This window comes from Thermobia domestica, chromosome 7 (genome assembly GCF_964235325.1).
Source record: "Thermobia domestica chromosome 7, izTheDome1.hap1.1, whole genome shotgun sequence".
Classification (NCBI taxonomy): domain Eukaryota; kingdom Metazoa; phylum Arthropoda; class Insecta; order Zygentoma; family Lepismatidae; genus Thermobia; species Thermobia domestica.
Window position 1 is genome coordinate 191355089 of NC_137460.1, and position 20258 is coordinate 191375346.

A 20258-nucleotide genomic window follows, 5' to 3' on the forward strand; every position below is an offset into this window, starting at 1 on the left:
TTATATTCAACTACATTTCTTTTTTGATATATTCATTTGAATTTACACAATTATCCACATTTCAAGTTATTTAGACAGGTATTACGTTTCCGAACAGTATTCAATACAGATCATTATTCTTGTTACTCAGTATGGATATTTTTAAATTCACATTGGCAACGTTGATACATGTTATATTCATTAATTTGTATCACGATTGCTGTTACAGACATGTGGAAGTGTATCACTGAAGTAGGAAAAAGAATTTATTGACTAATTGTTTGTGTTGAAAATGTGTGAAGCGATTGTGAACAGTGCCACAGTGTTTCATAACACATTTGATATGAATATCGTGAAAGGGAGGGAAACATCCCTCCCTTTCGTAATAAATTCTTTTTCCTATTTCAATGATGCACTTCCACATATCTATAACAGATATCCTGACACAAAGGAATGAATATAACATGTATCAATGTTGCCAATATAAATTTAGAAATATCCATACTGAGTTAACAAGAATAATGTTATGTATTGAGTACTTTCGGAAACGTAATATCTCTCTAAATAACTTGAAAGGTGGATAATTATGTAAATTCAAATGAATACATAAAAAAACAAATGAAGTTGAATATAAATTCCTTTGATACTGCACGTAAATAGCTACACGCAAATTGTTATCGATCTGAACCCAGATATTCACATGGTCAATATCTTGCAATGATTGGTTTATGTTGAATTTTAAATCGGATCCCAGAGTGCTCAAAATGCAACTTTGTGGTGTTTTAGTACACATATGAGACTACAATCTGGACAATTATGACCAAATTCACAGGGACATTTGTGTGCGAAATTCAGAAATCAAATTTTACCTTGAATTTTTGAAGTATTATTTTTTATTGTATAAGTTTCTTCAATATAGTACAACTTATAGAGCAATCTTTAAGCTTTCCTATGGTGTTTGTTCCATGTCTCTGGTGCACATATTAACCATTTTATGACTATTTTTGATAATCATTGTAACGGGAAAAAATCTTTTTTTAAATTTTTGAGCACCCTGTATGGGAACACTTTCTGGAGGAGATGGGTAATATTTGGTATTTTTTCACATCCCACTGTAATAAAGCTGTGCATCAATTTCTACAAAAATCTGAGATTGTCAAGTCTGATGACTTGTTGATTTGACTTGGAATGTCCCCGACATGAGTGCAGAACTTTATTTTGATCGTGATATTCTCACGACATCAAGCTTATAAAATCAACGTAATCAACAGATCGCCATTCAACGCTAATATTCATTTACACTGTAGCAACAGCCGGAATTATCCAAATACACTATTGAGGAAATTGTTGCAGTTCCTTCAATGCGATATCCTTTATTTTAAACAAATATCTGATACCTTCATGTATTCAGAAATTTTGTTTTACAATTTTATTCCTATAAGCAATCACATCAATACACTTATTTATTTCTCACACATACTAAAATAAACTAACCACCTAACATATTAATTTATTCTTATCACAATATTTACGCTAATGACAGTTATCTTTCTGACCCAGCAACTAAAACTGAGTACCCATTTAGCTATTCATTTCCACTAGCCCACTTCTTATACCTACAAAAGACATTGTTTATATAACCATTTCAAGTTTATTTACCTGAACCAGCTTCTCGGCTTTCTCTAACTCCTTTTTCCTGCAATATTGTACCAGCAATTGTTTCTTAATGCCTGTAGTAGGTTGTCCTTCTGCCTCCAAGATTTTTAATTTATTTTCGAGCGCTTCAACTTCCTACAAAGTTACAAAATACTTAAGTAACAAATTACATATTTAATACGAAAAACGCCGCAATATGAATACAGGGAAAGCTGTCTTTCCCTTATTATTCTATTTTACCTATTTATTTAACAAAGCATATGCACATTCTTATTGTACACTGCTTCTTCTTTGTTGGGGCGTGTTTTCCCCTGTTTATATGGGGGTGGCGTTCCTCACTGTACATTGGATTTAAGGAAGCAAAGGGAATATCGTAAAAATATTACCAAAATCAAAAGAGCCCCGAATATTACCAAAACACATTTACACGAGTTTTCCTTTGATTTTAAACAGTGAAATAGGGAAGGTTTTAGTGTCAAAATATAAACCTGTAATAAAAGTTTATAATAGAAACGAATCTGCAAGAGATGAACCACTCTGTCTGGAAACAAATCCTTTTCCAACGTATCACAAGGGAAAATATACTTAGATCAATAAATACTAAATTATAATTAAATATCTATCATATATCTGCAAATAATATGTTGCATATCTTATCTGAATTCAAAATTGAACTACCTATAAGAATTTAGAGGGGCAAAAGTGACTACCTTTGAGTCTATTTATTAAACTAAGAAAAATTTGAAGCTGTATACTTTATCAGAAAATTTCAAGTTGTATACTTTATCAGATATCTCAATCACAATTTCCTTCAAACTTGAGCCATCTCTAACGGTTCAGAGACTGTATTCAGAAACTGAAAAGTTCAAAAAGAAAGGAAAGTTGACTACGCTAACTACAGAATTAGCAATAAAGTCATTAAAGGCCAACTTAACAAGCTATAAAACGTTAAAGTTATTCCTAGTTTCAACGTATTCAGATTGAATTAGAAAAGAAAGCAAAAATTGGGGCTACTTCAGCTTTTCTATCATAAAATAAAAAATTAATTAAAGCTGAAAAAAGAAATATCGGAGCGCGAATAAAATTTTACTCTTATTATTAGCAGTTTGTGCTACCAATGACTTCGCTTCAGAATTTAAACGCACTGATTTAAATCGGAATTTTCTTCTTTACCGCGTACCACTGTAGTATAATTTTAAACTTTTGCACTACCTAACAATGCTACATTTCTTGACCACTAATTTTTATTAAGTGTTATTCTTTGTTGAAGTTTTCTTTTTCATTCTTCTTTTCTTATCTACCTATGGTTTGGTTTCAATTTGCCGAAAGCTTTCAACACTCAAGTTCTCTGCGCATAAATTATATTGTATATTCTGTGGTTAAAATAAATGAGGAATTAAAGCTTCAGATGTAATTCAATACAATAAATCTAATGAAATTAGACACTTCAATTTCAGTTACGGATCTCTGGATCTACACAAAGCAGATATACTAAAGCGATCTTCATAACTGCAATACAACTCTTTTCACTACTTTGTATTGTACTGCATTGTATTCTTAAATGTTATCTTCCATAATTCTGCGGTTAAAGTTAACGAAGACGATGAAAAACAGATAATAACAGGAAACAAGTGACTAAAGCAGAGTAAATGGCATTCATGAAAGGAGAAATAAAAGGGATCCTTTATGTACTAATACTTTTGTGACTTTAATCTTTCTGCTTTTGTTCTGATTAAAAACACAGCTATGTTCTTGAAACGTATTGACTGGTTGTGACTACTAGTCATTGCAAAGCAACACAGGTAAGAATCATCTTATTACTTATCTTTATCTTTTTATTTTATTTATTTATTTATTTATTTATTTATTTATTTACAATTGGTTTTCATATCTATAAGCGTATACAATTTTCTTCTAATCACTAAATTTCTTCACGCATAATACAATCTAATATGCTTGTAAATTCGTGTTCAAAAGTGCGTTTCATATTACAATATCAAGTTTATCAATTATTTGTAAATGAACTAAAACTGTTTTGTTTAGATTATTCTCTCTTTAGTTTACTGGAAACTAAATTACATCGTTCATTGCGAAGATATTGGAAGAACAAGATTTATTAAAGAAAATTCACCTTTCAAGATGGTTATAGCTAGGCATATAATGAAATGGCGAACTGCTTACCAAAGTAGTCAACCCTTCAACTAATGGCCGACGAGTTCTCTGACGAGTGCTAGGAGTAAGATCACCAGAAGTAAGCTTCGTCAACAGATTCGAGATTTCATCAGTCAGCTGTTCGCCAAGTTTCTCCTGCAATAATTCTGCTGAACTATTGGTTAGTCCTAATCCTTCTCTCACAAGTCCCTGAAAAATAAATAAAAAAATAAATAAATAAATAAAATAAACAACTATACTTAGGTATTCAGCATGTTGAAATCGATTTTTCGCATATTCACTTTTTTCTTTCTTTCTTTTTTTTTTTTCATTATTTAATTTATGCACTTTCCTTCTCTTAACTCTTCAACTACTGTAGTCTCCTCTATCCTTTTGCTCATCGCTTTACTTCTTCTAATTGACGAATCTTCCCGTACTCAAGGAGGTGACAAAACTTACGGAAAAGAATTCCCTGACGTTTCCGGTTTTCCAGAACATTTTTTAAGTCTTCCCCAATATTAGTCCCACAAACTTTCCCATATTCGTGGAAAATCACGAGCAAGAAAATATTATAACGATGATACATAAGTAATATACACCGTGTCCCAAAAGTCCGGTAACACTTTTCTCAATTTATTACACAAAAACTACAAGTGATATAGATGTCGTGTATATCTCATATGAAAGAGTATCTCAATTTTTTTTAAAGCAATGCTCGCAGTTTCTACATTCACCACAGTTGGCGTTGGTGTGTTGTAAACATGGCGACTTCTGGTGCACAGTGTGCTTTCTGTGTGTTGGAGTTCGATAAAAATAAGAGTGCTACAGATGTGCAACGGTAAGTTTAGGATAAGATACAAGAAAGAAGGACCAAGCAGGAAGTCTATTCATGCCCCACCCCATCATCATCACGACGTTCGTGAATTACTGAACAATGAGTTACCCCAACGCTGGATAGGGCGAGCAGGGAAAAATTATGTATTTCGACACGTGTCCTCCAAGATCCCCGAATCTAACTCACTGTGACGTCTTCTTATCGGGATATATAAAAGATAGTATGTGTCACCGTTACCAGAAAATGTAAAACTCAATCGCAGAATTGAGGAAGTTGCTACCACTGTCTCTCACGATATGCTAACGATTATGGTAAGAATTTGATTACCGTCTAGACACATGACGTGTTACACATGGCTCCCATATTGAGGCAATGTAAACTCATACATTAAAACAAATTGATATACACACGACAGCTACATCACTTGTAGTTTTTCTGTAATAAATAAAAAAAGTGTTACCAGACTTTTGGAATACGGTATGTTTTTATATTAATCAACTAGAAAAATAATTAAAAAAAAAAAACGTATTTATTATGAAATCACTGAACACTTACTTAATACAAACTCCTGCACAAAACTCCTTGTAATCTAATGCTGACTTAAAATGCACATGTCTTGATAATAATACTAATAAACGTGTAACAAATTAAGTAAACTGAATATTTAATATAGGGCCGCCATTTTAGCAGCTGTTAGAAAATGTTTCTACAAATGAAAAAAAAATACTTAAAATAAAATTAATATTTATTATTCCTTCGCAACTGCAAATCTGATTTATTATAAATCTGTCCACTTATAATTCAGAAGATATGTTCCATATTCGTCGTTGATAATTAAATGATTAAACATGTACCTATAAATATATAACAATTAATAAATATTGCATTATAAACTGAAAATAGAAAGTATACTTTGGTATCTATAGACATATCTCATATTTAAAAATCAATGAAATTAGTCCGGCTATCCACTAAATGTTGACTCAACGTAACCTGATGTACAACTTATATACCAGCAATTTAGGTAAATTTATAAGCATTTCTGAAATAAATCTTTCTGCAAATTCAAGTGCATTACAATAAATAAATAAATAAATAAATAAACAGAAGCTAAAATACGAGTAATCGCATTCTAAAATCCATTCATTTGCATCCACTTAATGCAGGGCAGGAAACCGATAAAATCGAAATCAGTGGAACGAAAATGGAAGACTGGAATTATGCATGCATAGAGAATAAATTTATCATTAGATCATTGATCCAACTGCATTTTGCGAAAGATTCACCAATATGATATCTCACTGCACATGCGAAAACAAACGATAACGCGCAGAACTACAGAGTATAAGTTTGGTACAAATCATTAGTGGAAAACACAGGCAAGTTTGAAATTGGCAACTAAAATAACAAGCACTCAACCACATCTGAAATCATACTGAATTTTCACTCTAAACGTTTATAAAATCTAATTCTTAGTACATCGAGATCTCTTGACTTTTATTAGAATTACTTGGCTTCTCACGATCTTCCTTTCCTGGTTTTCCAAGTTTGTCCTCACCCTACGTACTCAAACTCTCAAAGTTACTACATGTATCATTTTCCTATTCATACAAAAAAAAAAAAAAAAAAAAAAAAAAAAAAAAAAAAAAAAAACCTCATGATGATATATTTTATCTATGTTTGCTTGGGAGTGATCAATAAGATTAAAGACGTTCCACCCTGCCAAATTTCTTTGCATGTCCCGTCTCTTCTTGTGAAGAATAATACACTCTATGCTTAATTTTTATAATTGCCTTCCTGAAAATTTTAACTATATCAAAACTTAATTTGCTTCATTTCTGGCCTCGACAGTACTTGTATCCTATTTAAAGAAAGTAAATAATCAAAATAAAGTGAATCAATTTTTGAGCCCTAGAGTAACGTTATTTCTTCTCATTTTGTTTAAGATAGCATACTTCGAGAGAAACTCTTTTCAGATGTCTGTGCCTAAACACTATACGACATGGTACAATTATTTTCCCAGCAGTCACTGGAAAATGATTAACGTTTTAGCACCGTAACTCGGAGGTGCCGGGTTCAAACCCTGACTGAGGTCTTTTCAAAGTAATTGAGTGGTAGCTGGAAGTATGGGCCATGGATCACTTTCAAAAATACTTTCCCATCACTGCTAACACTTTTCTGTGAAATGACTTCAGTAGCTGTGTCTGAAACTTTGTTAGCAAACAAACAAAGAAGCAGAATGTTGTTGACCGTGTTTAGGAAAAACAATGTAAGTTAATTGTATACCAGATGTTGCTTGAAACATATGATGCTCCTTTTCTTAGAGCGATAATAATAATAAAGAACACATTGCAGCTATAAAATTGCCTTTTTCATCGTGTTTCGTTTATTTTATATCCTATATTTTAATTGCTAATGGTATGAGGTCGCTATCTGGACTCATTGTTTCTATTAAGAAAACTCCAACTGCTTTTTTTTGAATCACATACCTCAATGGCTTTCTTAAACTGCAGTTTTAACCTAGATTTGAAGAATTTAAAAGGTAGACTAGAGTCATACGAATTTTTTTCTAGGTCTGTAGGATTTTTAATGACTAAAATGATAAATATGCAAATTTGAAAACACCACTTACAGTCTTCAAAAATGTCCTCCATTTTGGTATCCGAAAGAATCCAGAATGAGCCCGGATCTCAACTTTCAAGACTACCAAAATGGAGGACGTCTTCGAAGACTTCTACATATTCATAATTTTAATCGCCTCTCTGATTTAGGCCTCTGAAATCCTACAGATCCGGAAAAAGAAATTTTAGAATTCTTCAGTTTATCTCTTAAATTCTATAGATCCAGGATAAAACCCGAGTTTAAGAACATTCACAAAATAACTTAGAATTATTTTCCTAGAAACAATCAGCCCAGACGAAGGCCTCAGGAGTATTAGAGATTAAAATATATGGAATAAATAAAATAAAACGCACTGAAAATATAAATAAAGTTTTATAATATAATTATATTATATTATATTAAGAGTGATACAGTCAATAATGAAAATTTTTAATACATTGTGGACCTAAAATTGAGTTTTTTAGTTTATTCTTGTATCAAACGTGCTAGTAGCACTGGAGAGAATTGATTCACAAATCGGAGCATATTTCTATAATTAAGTGTGTGCCAATGAGGGAGAAACTTATTAATTCTAACACAAGATAAAAAAAAAAATATATATATATATATATATATATATCCTAACCGAAAGATAGTCTACGTGGAACTCGATCAACAGTTGATCTCCTACTAACTAAATTACACATCAAGATATTAGTTACTACATTATGAGAGTCGAATCTAAATATAGTTAAGCACAGAAATACAGACTTTATACCTCAAGAATGGGTTGCACAAAAGCAGCTCTATCTTGGCGTACTGCTGAGACGCAATCCAACACATAGTGACCAACAACCTCTCTTTGGTCCAAGTGTGGAGTCGAATCGTCTTCTACCGTCTCAATGATATTCAAACCTTCCTGAATTTGACTTAAGATTACAAGAAAAGAGTCCACGTCGCGAGATTTCAAAAATGCTTGTACTAGAGGTCTTCGCAAAAGAGTAGGCGTGTAGTGTGCGCGGTATGACAATGCTGTGAAAGAGGGAAAAGAAAATGTAAAGTACAAAGTTTACTTTCAGATATATTCAACTTTTATTACCACAGCACATGATTTAATCGCATAACTACTTACGAAGAATGATCCAAAGTAATGATAATCAGACATTTGTAATATACATAAAAATCTAAATAATTTCGCTTCTCTATTCCCTCAGTTCTCTATAAAAGAGCATATATAGATAGGTAATCACTTCCGGGAGATTACATTCATTTGAATACAAGAAGTTGAGGTGTTAACTCGAAAATGGAGAAAATTGAAGTAAGAGCTGTCATCATGTACCTTTACTTGAAAAATCTTTGTCGAGATTTCGAACTGTTCTAACATTCACTCTATTCTCCACATCTAGGTTCCAGTGGCTTTTACCTCTTTCCCCGGTTCAAGGAAAAGATCAGAGTCAATATTTTTTTATGATGACAGTGAGGTGATGGCCGCTGTGGAATCATTTTGGGAGAATCAAGACAAATATTTTTTAAAAGAGTATTCAGGATTTATATATATATATATATATATATATATATGGTGTTCTAAAAATGGCACCCACGGACCACAAAGTACTATTCTACAAGTCATAATAAAGCAATATATATACACCTTTCGGGTCCTTGTCTGGAGACACGAATTGCACTATGTGGCAACATCACAAATAAAGAACCATAGAATAGATCAATTAATCTATCAAATAGTTGCATTGATTCTTTCCAGATGGCAGCTAAAGTCGATATAAATTGATACTAGCATCAGTTATTAGTGTAGTGATCGATTTAACTGTTTGATATATTTGTAGTGTGATGCTAATAGTTCCAAGTTAATCTGCAATGTTGCCACGTTGTGAAATTTTGATTCCCCATAGAGGCTGAAGGAGGCCCGAGGGCAAACCATCAAATAACATTTTCGCTTTATTTTGGCCTGTAGAATAGTGCTCTGTGGTCGGTGGGCGCCATTTTTAGAACACCCGATATATATATATATATATATATATATATATATATATAAATGGACAAAATGTATCGGCGCGTTAAGAGAATATGTAGAAAAGTAAATATAATTGTAAACCATAACCTTTATACTACATATTCGTTTTCATTACTTTTGGATCACCCATCATATTCAATGTTTTCTCTTTAACTTAAATCACTTTCCAGGAGATTAACAAACTACAGAACTGTAAGTATTATTACATTAATCCTTGCATCGAATTATTGTGAAAAAAAAATCCGTACTTTTTTCTCCTTTTTCACATATACAGAACAATTCCTAATCAACGGATTTTTAAAAAAATATTGATAAGTATAATTCAATTCATGTCTACTCATCTTTCTTCTGCTGACACTCGATTGTATTTGCGAGTAATTTATGTTTGTTAAGAGAGGAAGAGAAGGAAGACGCCTAAAACTATTATTACTAAGATCGACAATGAAGATCTAACGGTATAGAGCAGAAAAGACCTAATTATAATGAAATATATTCAAGGTTACTACATGATTTCGAACTTACAGTCTATCCAATGTTTAGCTGACAATACATGTATCAAAAAATGAGAGAAATGTAGACAATTTATCTCTGATCCATTTTCCGAAATTTTAAATAATTGGTGAGCTCCTAGGTACATGAAAATTCTATTCCCTTTGTCAGTTTCTTTGTAATTTAATGGTTCTATTCCAACAATAAAACTACGAGAGATTAGGTATATATATATCATTTAACATAAAGTCTGAAGTACATGTGCTGAGATCGAACCCGGATGTATGTAAGAACAGAAAACATAACAAAGCATGTCTCAGCAGAAATCCACATAACTCAACTTACAGTCTTAGCTGTCAGCAGGCTCCCTCAACTTAAATACTTACAAAAAATTCTAAGAATGAAAGGCCCTTAGTATGAACATTTTTCGATACAATGCAATAATTATTTTAGTACATGTAAATATCAATACCTCTTCGCGAACAGTACACCACCAAACTGCATATTTAAATCAGAGGTTTTGTGGTAGGAGCTGGTAGCACACGTTCTCTGCTAGGGATCTAGTAACACTACTATCAACGTGTTGCCCAACCCTTACATAAGTGCAGCGCAAGAACGAGTCTTCTTGGTTACAAGTCCGGCAGGTAGCTGTGGAAAAGCCATGAAGTTGGATTGACGCCAAATGGAAGATTCAAGTTCCATTCAAGTTTAATGAGGATTCCAGTTCTCTGAGGACTCTAGTTTATGGAATGGATTGTTTCAAAGTAATTAGTAACAGGTTGTACTCCTAAATGAAGAGACTTCAGTGACCTGTGAAGCGAAAGAGGACTGATAGCCCAACAGAATCTTCAAAACTGAGTAGCTGAATATCTTTTCTTTCCCCCCCCCCCTCTCTCCCATCCCCTCTACAGAATATCCCCTTTTCAACTTTTGCATAATGTTTCGTAATAATTCGCCAATATATTCTTGAAAGTTAAACGAAGTGCTTCGTTTCTGTTCGCATCTCTAGATTCCATCATCCAGTTTCATCTAGATATGTTGCCGGTAAAAGATGGGACGCACCTCTCATTACCGGGCAATGTGCTCGTTGAACGGCCTCGTACGTTGAACGACTACGATTTATAGATATACTCTGAAGGCTGTATTTAATTTATATCTGATAAAGAAAAGTAAAATGATTATTCATACATTCATACTTACCGACTTGCGCTGCATCTTTTATTTTATTCTCCAGTAAAAGGTGATAGACTAAAGCATTCGATGATGCGCCTGGACTTATACCAACAGATCTGAGCTTCGTAATTATATCTCCATAGTTTCCACTTAAGTTCGGAACTACATAATCTCTCAGAGTTTCATTCGATGGATGAAGTTCACAATTTATCATCTGCTGCACAACACGAAGGACACCTTCAAACAAAAATTCCAGGCAGAGATTAATGTTTCCACTTCGTTAATATTCCTAATGAAAGGACTTCTAACAAACAGTTATTCAAGTACATTTTTAAACTCTGTAATAGTATTTTATATCCTTGATTGTCAGAAAAAAATATTTGAACAAAATATTTTCAAAAACTAGTGTAACCATTATTATAACAGAACTGAAACATGCGTATTAAGTGTTTGCTTAAAGACTATTTAAAAAAATCGAAACATGTATGCAATGGACTCCCAATTGAGCCAAAGAAGACTAGTTATTACTTTTATGATCATCTGACGATAACAACTGCATCAGTAATTACAGAACAAGAAAAATATGTTGGATGATTTTGTCATTTTCACGCAGTGTTGTCCTGTCAAATAATTTAGGAAGAATTGAGTCGACTCTAGCCACTTACAAATGACCTAAAAATTCCATTGCATTTGGTTGACTACAGGAAACTTGTGATAAACAAATACAGTTATGGACAGCTTATATTATTTTAGCATGTGTTACAAATTTTTGTTTAATTGGCTTACAACTAGTGTGTATCTAAGCTTCCGGGGTACCTAAGCTTATATAGCGCCACCCACAAAGAGGTCATGAAATAAACTACGTTCCTTGACAGCATGCTGAGTGTTCACTTATCGCTTATGAAATGTTCATATCATCAGTGTACTAAAAGACTCGCATTCATAATCGTCCACTGAGTGTCTACTATTTGCCATCTTCCATACCACTATAAATACATACCAACGAGTTTTCACTACACACAAAATAGAAAGCAAATCTTACTATCAAATTTTAAACCAATTCCATCACCTTTTAATTTACAGGTTACAACAAAAACTTTCATACAACATGTCTTTAATGTAGCAGCAAAATTTCTTTAGATGCGCCGAGAAAGAAGTAAGGAAAGCCTCGAAACTGTACATAGATTCTATACCTTTTGAGTGTTTTAAGGTACAAGAATTTATATTTACAATTCATTCAAGCACTATTTTAAATAAACATGTTTGAGAATCGCGGTGTATACACTAACAAATCCCATAGGGGAATTAATTTTGGACTAAAGGGGATAGTTTTCAAGAGGAAATATAGTGGGATTTTTATCTTGAAAGTAACATTTAAATAGTTACATGATTATTCAACTTTAACATCTTTTTTAAGCACTTGAGCAATGAGGCTATATGACACATGGGTCAATTTTTACGTGGAATCCATGGAAAGAGCAGTTTTAATAAAACATAGAGGTAGAATGTTGCAAGATTTTGCATCATCACAACAAAATAAATTGCCGATATTCGTTAAAGCAAAGTTCGAAGGGTCTTGTGTAAGTAATTAACATCCAGATGTAATATATGTTACAATCATAAGCAGTGTGCGAATTAGATAATCTATATTGGGGGGATAAAATTAGGCCAACAGGATGTAAAGTCTGAAGATGCAATAATTCAAAAAGAGACAATAATGTCTTACCCCCCCCCCCCACACACACACACATAAATATGACATCTGTAATAAATAAGAGATTTATTAATTCAATGTAGACAATAACTATGCACGTATATATTGTCTGACAAGCACACGCCACACCACACCTAACCTTTCTGAACGTGTTTAAATGTTGTACTTACTCCTGCGCCAGTAGCTCTCTAAGGTTTATTTGCTTAATAATTCGGCCCGAGCGATAGCCATGATCAGAAGCATATGTTAATTTTTCCACTCATATTGAAATCTTCCACTTCGCGTTATTACACACAGCTTGCAAAAGAAAATCTTCTTCAGCATTATGAATACCACTAAAATTATCAGTACAATTAAACCGGACTGACTTTTAAAAAATCTAGGTATTAGCCTATCATACGAGAAATGGATTGTTGCTGGTCCCGATTTCTGGGATCAAGGTCAAATCGAAGGCCAAATATTTAAAACAATCTCAATTCAAATTTCGAGCTTGCGTTTCTGCTCCCGCTAAAGCTGCGATCTTTATGTTTTTTTTTTTTTTTCTTTCTTTCAAATATTGATTCCGTGACGGAGCTCAGGAACTCAACACTTACAATTACTTTACTGTTAGGTTACAGATGAGTTGATTCACTATGGTGCTACGTTATTCAAACAAAGTATAAACATTATATTCAAATTATCCAGACAATATTATTGGCGTGGACAGCAAACTGTGCAGCAAAAAGAAAGATGGAAAAATAAAGCTCGCTCCAGTTGAAATGCTTATACAGACACAGAGAGACAATGATATGGAGAACCTGTCGTATTAGCAAATGCTGAAGCAAATCTTCATCATCTTCACTAACATGTCTGCTCACTAGGGGCGCATCCCCAGCGTGTACGTTAACATATAGCCACTAAAGAATATATCGCAGATTTTGAGTACAGTTTCAAAAGTTCATTTCCGTAAACTGCAAAAGGCAGTGACTACTATGCTAATTACCACAAATTAAACGCAACTTTTGAGATGCATACACGCAAACTACTAGGCAATGAGGACCATGCGCTAATAAAGAATATACTGGAAAATGAAATACAACAAAAATAAAAACGGGATGATAATCGATACAAATAAACAGGATGAATATGACACATGTCCGACCTTCTCCAAGTATGGTGAAAGAAGTTATTTGTTTACTTCTTCTTGGCCAACCGCTAAGAGCATTTATAAGTCCATAAGTGACTTTATTATGTGCGATTAGTATAGTAGGACGTCGATAATCCGAACGTCAAAAATCCGAACGCGGTCCCTAGAAGCTTCTTACATTTTGTCTTAGTGCTAGCGATAAACAAACAATAGGGTTGTCCGTCGGCGTTCTGTGAAGTCAGTGTTTTTACAAAAACTCATTCATATGTAATTGTTCGTCATACATATTTTTATTTTCCCTTAGGCCTATACAAGTTAAGTTCTAAGTGTGAGTTACAAGAACAGTGTAATTTAGTGTATAAGCAGGTTCTTCAGAAACATTAAATGTAAGTAGCCTTACGTACGATATTGTAATTACTGTATGTACTGTATAACCACTGTATCGATAAAAAAGCAGACCGTGCAGTATTAAGCATAAATGGCATTTTCTTCGTCATTTTCAAAAATCCGAACTACCTATGGTCCCAATTAGTTCGGATTTTTGACTTCCTACTGTATATTCAAATTCACGAACGACGACGAACTGAAGAGTATGAGGATACGGTTGCAAGTAACAACCGTAATCATAATACTATAGTTCTACTAAACAACGATGAAAATAGTGGGGAAATTAGAAATGACCAAAAGTGAATAGTTTACGTCGCTCATTTCGAAATACAGCTAGATTTAAACTTACCAAGAAACGACAAAAATCAGTGAAATTTGGGGTTATACTAAGCATAGTTTGGGGGGGGGGAAGTGAGCATCCCCGGTGGGGATACTGCAGCTGACTTCTTTAGGGAGGAACAAAATGTGATTGAGGGGGAAAATTTCCCTCTTCCCCCCCCTTCCCCGGTAATTCGCACCCTGATCATAAGTAAAATTTTGCATTTACCGGATGATGCTATGGTTCTATGCTTAGATGTTAGAAACTACTTTTACAATACGTGAAAAGAATTCCAGACTAAAGCACCAAACTACAACATTTTTGAATCAATTTAGAGAAGATAATTGAACACCTTCAAACTTTAGAGAATTATTTCGTATCAGCTGCCCACAAATCTCGACTAACTCGGCGTTTACTCAGTCAGCTCCCCACACAGATGTGTCTGCTGCTACAGTAAAGATACGCGGTGAGAAATTTAGTCCTCTGACGAAATACGATAAGCTTTAAGAAAGTACACACATGGATGCCATTTTAGATCAGTATTTCCCGAAAGTACAACGCATTATATTCACATCAAATATTTCTATGCATTTACATCAGGAAACTTCTTTAAAAATTCTTTGGGACATGCCATGCGAAATCAACAAATAAAACTTAGATTTCTGATATGACCATCTTAAGATTTTCACGAAAATGTAACATTTCGAAGATTTGGTCGAGATATACGAATAGTTTTAACTTAGCTTCGTGTATGGTAATCTGGGAGCTCGAAAATTAGAGGGGAAAAAAAAGTTGAATTTGGGCGCATACTATAAGCTTTACTCCTGACCTAATTGCGTAGAGAGTTGATTTCAGTATTGTTTGAAATGTAATACAATAAGCTTTGCAACGATATATAACTAGATTTCAAAGAATGTCTGTTTAACGTTATCGAGTCTAACCTTTTGAAGACTATAGTTTGGAATTTCACTGCTCAGACGAAATTCAACATGTAAAAGTGCCCATTCATACAAATCTTTTACCTGTAGTGTTAAAAAAAAAAAAAAAAAAAAAAAAAAAAAAAAAAAAAAAAAAAACACCTGAAAGTGCTGTTGTGAGAGAACAATTAGAAGGTTTGTATGAAACGACATTTTTACACATCGAATAATTCTTGAACTAAGTAGCTGAATTCCACTATTCATCCGAATAATATTAGTAAACAGTGTAGGATGATATTGATCTATCATAACGTATGATGTAAATTTATAGTAGGAATCTCGAAACGATCGAGGAAAAGAAGAAGACTTGTTGACCTGTACCGCGACTTTAAAAAGTACGCTGCATTTAAACGTTTTTTCATTATTGTTTTGTACCCATCGTTTTTTCTTTCTTTCTTTTTACATGCATTTTGCTTCCACTTTCACTGATATAAGACATAAAAGTTTACTTTTCTGATATCACATAGACGGCTAACAAAATCAGTATTATAGACATTTTTTTTATTAGGTCCACTCAGGTTAGGGTGGGTCCTTCTAGATTTTAAGTGGAGTATTGTTAAAATTTGATTTGCCTTCACTAATTCTTTTGTTTTACATTTAGCAAGTAAACTAGAATTCTTTTTCCATTATTTTCATACTCCAGCTCTTTGAATGTACAGCTAATATTGTTACTCTCACACATATGTCATCTATTGATTGAAATTTTTGCTCTGATGTATTATGACCTTCTTTCTGCTGCATACCTCTGACCATGCTCTTCAGAAATGGATATTTTTTCTGGCCGCCTTCTTTTTCTCCTCAAAAATAGGTTGGTGGGTAACATGAAAATTTTAAAACTTTTCTCTCCCTTGGGAGAGCTATTTTATACTTTGATAAGGTCTCTTCTTCGTAACTGCGTCTAGATATTCTATCTTTGGTCTTCCTAGTTTTCCTTCTGCCTTTTCCTCTATCTACATGGTGATCCAATCGGAATGCAAATAAGATGGCGAAGCATGCTGTTCCTTCTTTTTCCTAATATTTTCATGGCCTGTCGTCCTTCATTAGCTTCGCTTAGTACGCCTTCATTTCTTTTCCTTTCGGTCCATGATATGTGCAGCATTCTGCGCCACCACCACATTTCAAATGCTTCCAGCTTGGATATTTCAGCTTTTCTCAATGTCCATGTCTGATCCATAAAGCGCCACGCTCCATACCAGGGTCTTAATAAATCATTTTCGAACGTCCTTCTCGATAATATCTTCACCTTGCCGCGGTGTGTGTGCGGGGGAGGGGGGGGGGGAATTGCGTGCTCTAATGATCCTAAGAGCTTTGCCGGAGATAGCTTCGCTATCAGAGGACTTCCCATGCCTGACAAGTCTTTAGGGGTAGGAGCCAGACAAAGAGAGATATTATGGTAGTGGGTAGCACCTCAAATCTGGTAGAATCATCTACCAGCTTTTTCTGGTAGATGATTCTATTTTTATCATTTTCTTTCCGGGATAGGTATTTTCATTAATCTTTTTCTTTTTAACTGATGATTCTTCGAGTTTAGAGCACTGCTCAATACCACTTTCACTTACATCGGTATTACTATTTGTTACATTTCTGTCACTACAGGAGTCTCGCTTAAATCACTTGCTGCTGGTTTCTTGAGACAGGAATCACAAATTTTGTACCCATCTTTCATCTATGAAGGTTTTAACATCATCCACAACACATTTAACAATTTCATGTCTTTCTACATTAGATAGATTAAAGCACACTGTCTTCATAAATTTAGACGATGACATTATTTTGATAATAGTATTACGTACACAGCTTACGTTAAACAATAAATATTGAGTAACTTAGTGCCGATTCTAATAAGCATTACATTGATAATGTTCTATCGAGACTTCACATAGCAATGCAAAAACTAACGCAATTGTATGAACTATATAAAAACACGTTAAGATCGCATTGTGCTTACACTTTAATGAAAGAAATAAAAACGAAAATAACTTCCTTTCTTAATAACAGAAAATTATTGTATGGCAAGATTGGTGATTGGATCAAGAAAGAAAGATGGCGACAACATAGTAGTAAATAACTTCATGGTTGTATCTTACATTTTCGGATATTTGTATCCAGTTTTTCAAATTTAATTCATTTAATTTACTTTTCTTAAGCTTAACAGTGTTTAGAGCATATTACTCTGTTTAAAAAAAAAAAAAAAAAAAAGTCACTTCAGAACGTAAGGGAACTTTCACCTTGAAGAAAATCAGGTGGAAGATTGCAACACTGCGGAGACGAATTATTAAGGCAAGTGAACGATGATGGAATAATTGATGGAATGAGAATGTGGAAGGAAGTGGGTGTACTCCGAGAAAGTACACGGACACGACGTTGTCCACCATGAGCTTACTTAGCTGGGGATCAAACCAGGGACCACACACACGAGAGGTAAGCACTCTACCACTGAGCCACCGTGCTTTCCATAATAGTATGAAATGCACATTATTGCACGACAGATAATACAGTCTTTACCAGCCATTTCCAACTGAATGCTGCCTGACGTCACAATCTGCTGCTCGGATACTCAGTTAAGTCCTCACACAGAGCAAAAAGAAGGCAGCAAACCTATCGTGAATAGAAGAGAGTGCTGAGGGGCAAAGGCGTTTGCAGATACATTAATTGTAAGATTCATTACCAATCCAACACTGCCAACACCTCGTTTATTCCATTCCTCCCCTTCTTTGCTTAATCTGATCTCTCTATTGGCTATGACCCCAAAAGCCCCCTTCTCTGTCATGGACCTACAAGTTAGAAATGACTGGGCTTCACCATTTTTACTGTTGTTAGCAGACTCGACTTGATGCAAACTATCTCTACATCGTCGAAAACTTTATTCAATAGTCTCGGCAGTACAGTTAAAGCAGTAAAAGACAACATTTTAACACTATGTAAACTAATTTTGACGTGAAAACTAACATTGTTACTTTAATATTGTGGACCTTTTCCTGCACTAAGCATTATAATCTCTTGATTGATTTTTTCAATATCAAGGTTCTACTTGAAACATTAACTATCTGTTTGGATTGGATTTTAACGTCCCGTTTCACCATTGCAGTTGAGACGTAGATCTATACTTTAAAGCGGAATCCATGACGTGTATTGCACCGAGATGGTTAAAAGTATAAACTAGCTTTAAGTACAATAGATTAATACATTAAGAATACCTGTATCATCTTTCAGCTTCCCATAGGACGCTAACAGCGGCCAGAAGTAATGTTGTCTCAATGCATATCCTTCCTCTTGGAGTGCAGAAATTAATGCGAGAGATTGTTCAGTTGATCCTTGAATAAGACTGTTTTCCACAGCAACAAGAAGGGCGCGGGAGTTCATTTCATCCTTCTGGAGAGTTCTACAGATTTCGAGAATTTTTTCCGTTGGCTGCAACACAGAAATATGAATTTAAAAAAAAATACTCTAATAATTACTAATTAATTCGTAAGTCTGCAGTCAATTACATTACACTCTTTATATTTAACCTGTGTCATATTATTAGTTATTATGTCCTAGAATTATTTTACGAACAATAAGCTCACAAAAAACTTCAAAATGATTTTGAATGTATGAAGCCCTTAACGTATATTTTACTTTGTATTAACTAAAATACCACCGATATGACCAAAATCTGTCTGGAACCTGAGTACAAATATCATCAGTGTGGCGTCTGAAAATTATCACATATATTCATGGAAAACAAACACGAAAGTGTACGGTTACACATAAATACAGAAATAACGTCGTAATTCTGCTTTTACAGAAATATGAAGCACTACGTATTACAGCTAATCCTCTTCATTTTATGCAATTTTACTTTTCAATAGTGTCTTATAGCGACGTATTATACAAGTTATTATTATTGCTTTCATTTACACGAGGAACTTCATTCCTAACTGGAAGGAAGTATTTTACATTGTTATTGTTTAGTGACTCTTTGTATCCTTGCATTATAAATTTGAAGTATGAATAATGTCCCGTTTCATTTTTACACAAGTTTAACTGAATGAAGTTGAAACAACGTGCCAAAATGAGAAGACTGGGGTGAAAGCGGTCATCAAATATTTCGTGATGGAGTAGCTGGTATTCAAAGTTAATGAGAACTTGGTACAGACACTGCGGGACTCCTCCTACATTATATAGCATGGTGAAGATATTGTTTTGTGACTTCAAGCATGCGTGGGAGTCGTGTGGGGAAGAACACGCAGGTGGAGCTCTAAAAACTGTCACGACAACCGAAAACAACAAAGTCCACGAATTGTGCTGCAGGATCGTCGAGTCATTATCCGTTATGAGCTAAGATGTGTGGCCTCTCATAGGGCACTGTTCAATTATAATTATCCAGGTCTTTAAAATATATATATATATATATGCAAAATGGGTTTCCCGACCAGAAGTGCACTCCAGTGCTCAACAGTTGCGAATTCCTTAACAAGTTTCGTGCTGACACAGATAATTTCTTTCCCTGGTTTAGCGCTGTGGATGAAACTTGGGTGCATTACTTTGAGCCAGAGACTAAAACACAAAGCACAGATTGCAAACCATCTTTACCAACAAGAAGTCCAAGGTGCACTCGTCAGCCAAGATGTCAATTTTCTGGGACTGCAAGGGTAGACTATTTCCAAAAGGGTCACATCACCACTGGCACCTATTACAGTGACCTAATCAAGAAAATTACGTAATGCCATCAAGAAAACGAGGAGTAGGATGTTGACCCACGGCAATACAATTGTCCAATCTTACGCATTCCGAAAGCCGCTATCGCACATGCATCGTTTGAACTATTGCCCCACTT

The 20258-nt window shown here is 34.2% G+C and overlaps 1 protein-coding gene across 1 annotated transcript in view; it reads right to left on the reverse strand.

Moving 5' to 3' along the window:
- The window catches only part of bsf (bicoid stability factor), a 127729-nt gene that overhangs the window by 53132 nt on the left and 54339 nt on the right, over nt 1-20258 (reverse strand). The window contains exons 7-11 of the mRNA XM_081765691.1: nt 18637-18850; nt 10944-11153; nt 8001-8254; nt 3817-3996; nt 1639-1770 (exon numbers count right to left, since the gene is read on the reverse strand). Of these exons, the coding sequence (XP_081621817.1) occupies nt 1639-1770; nt 3817-3996; nt 8001-8254; nt 10944-11153; nt 18637-18850 (990 nt within the window). The remainder of the gene's footprint in view (nt 1-1638; nt 1771-3816; nt 3997-8000; nt 8255-10943; nt 11154-18636; nt 18851-20258) is intronic.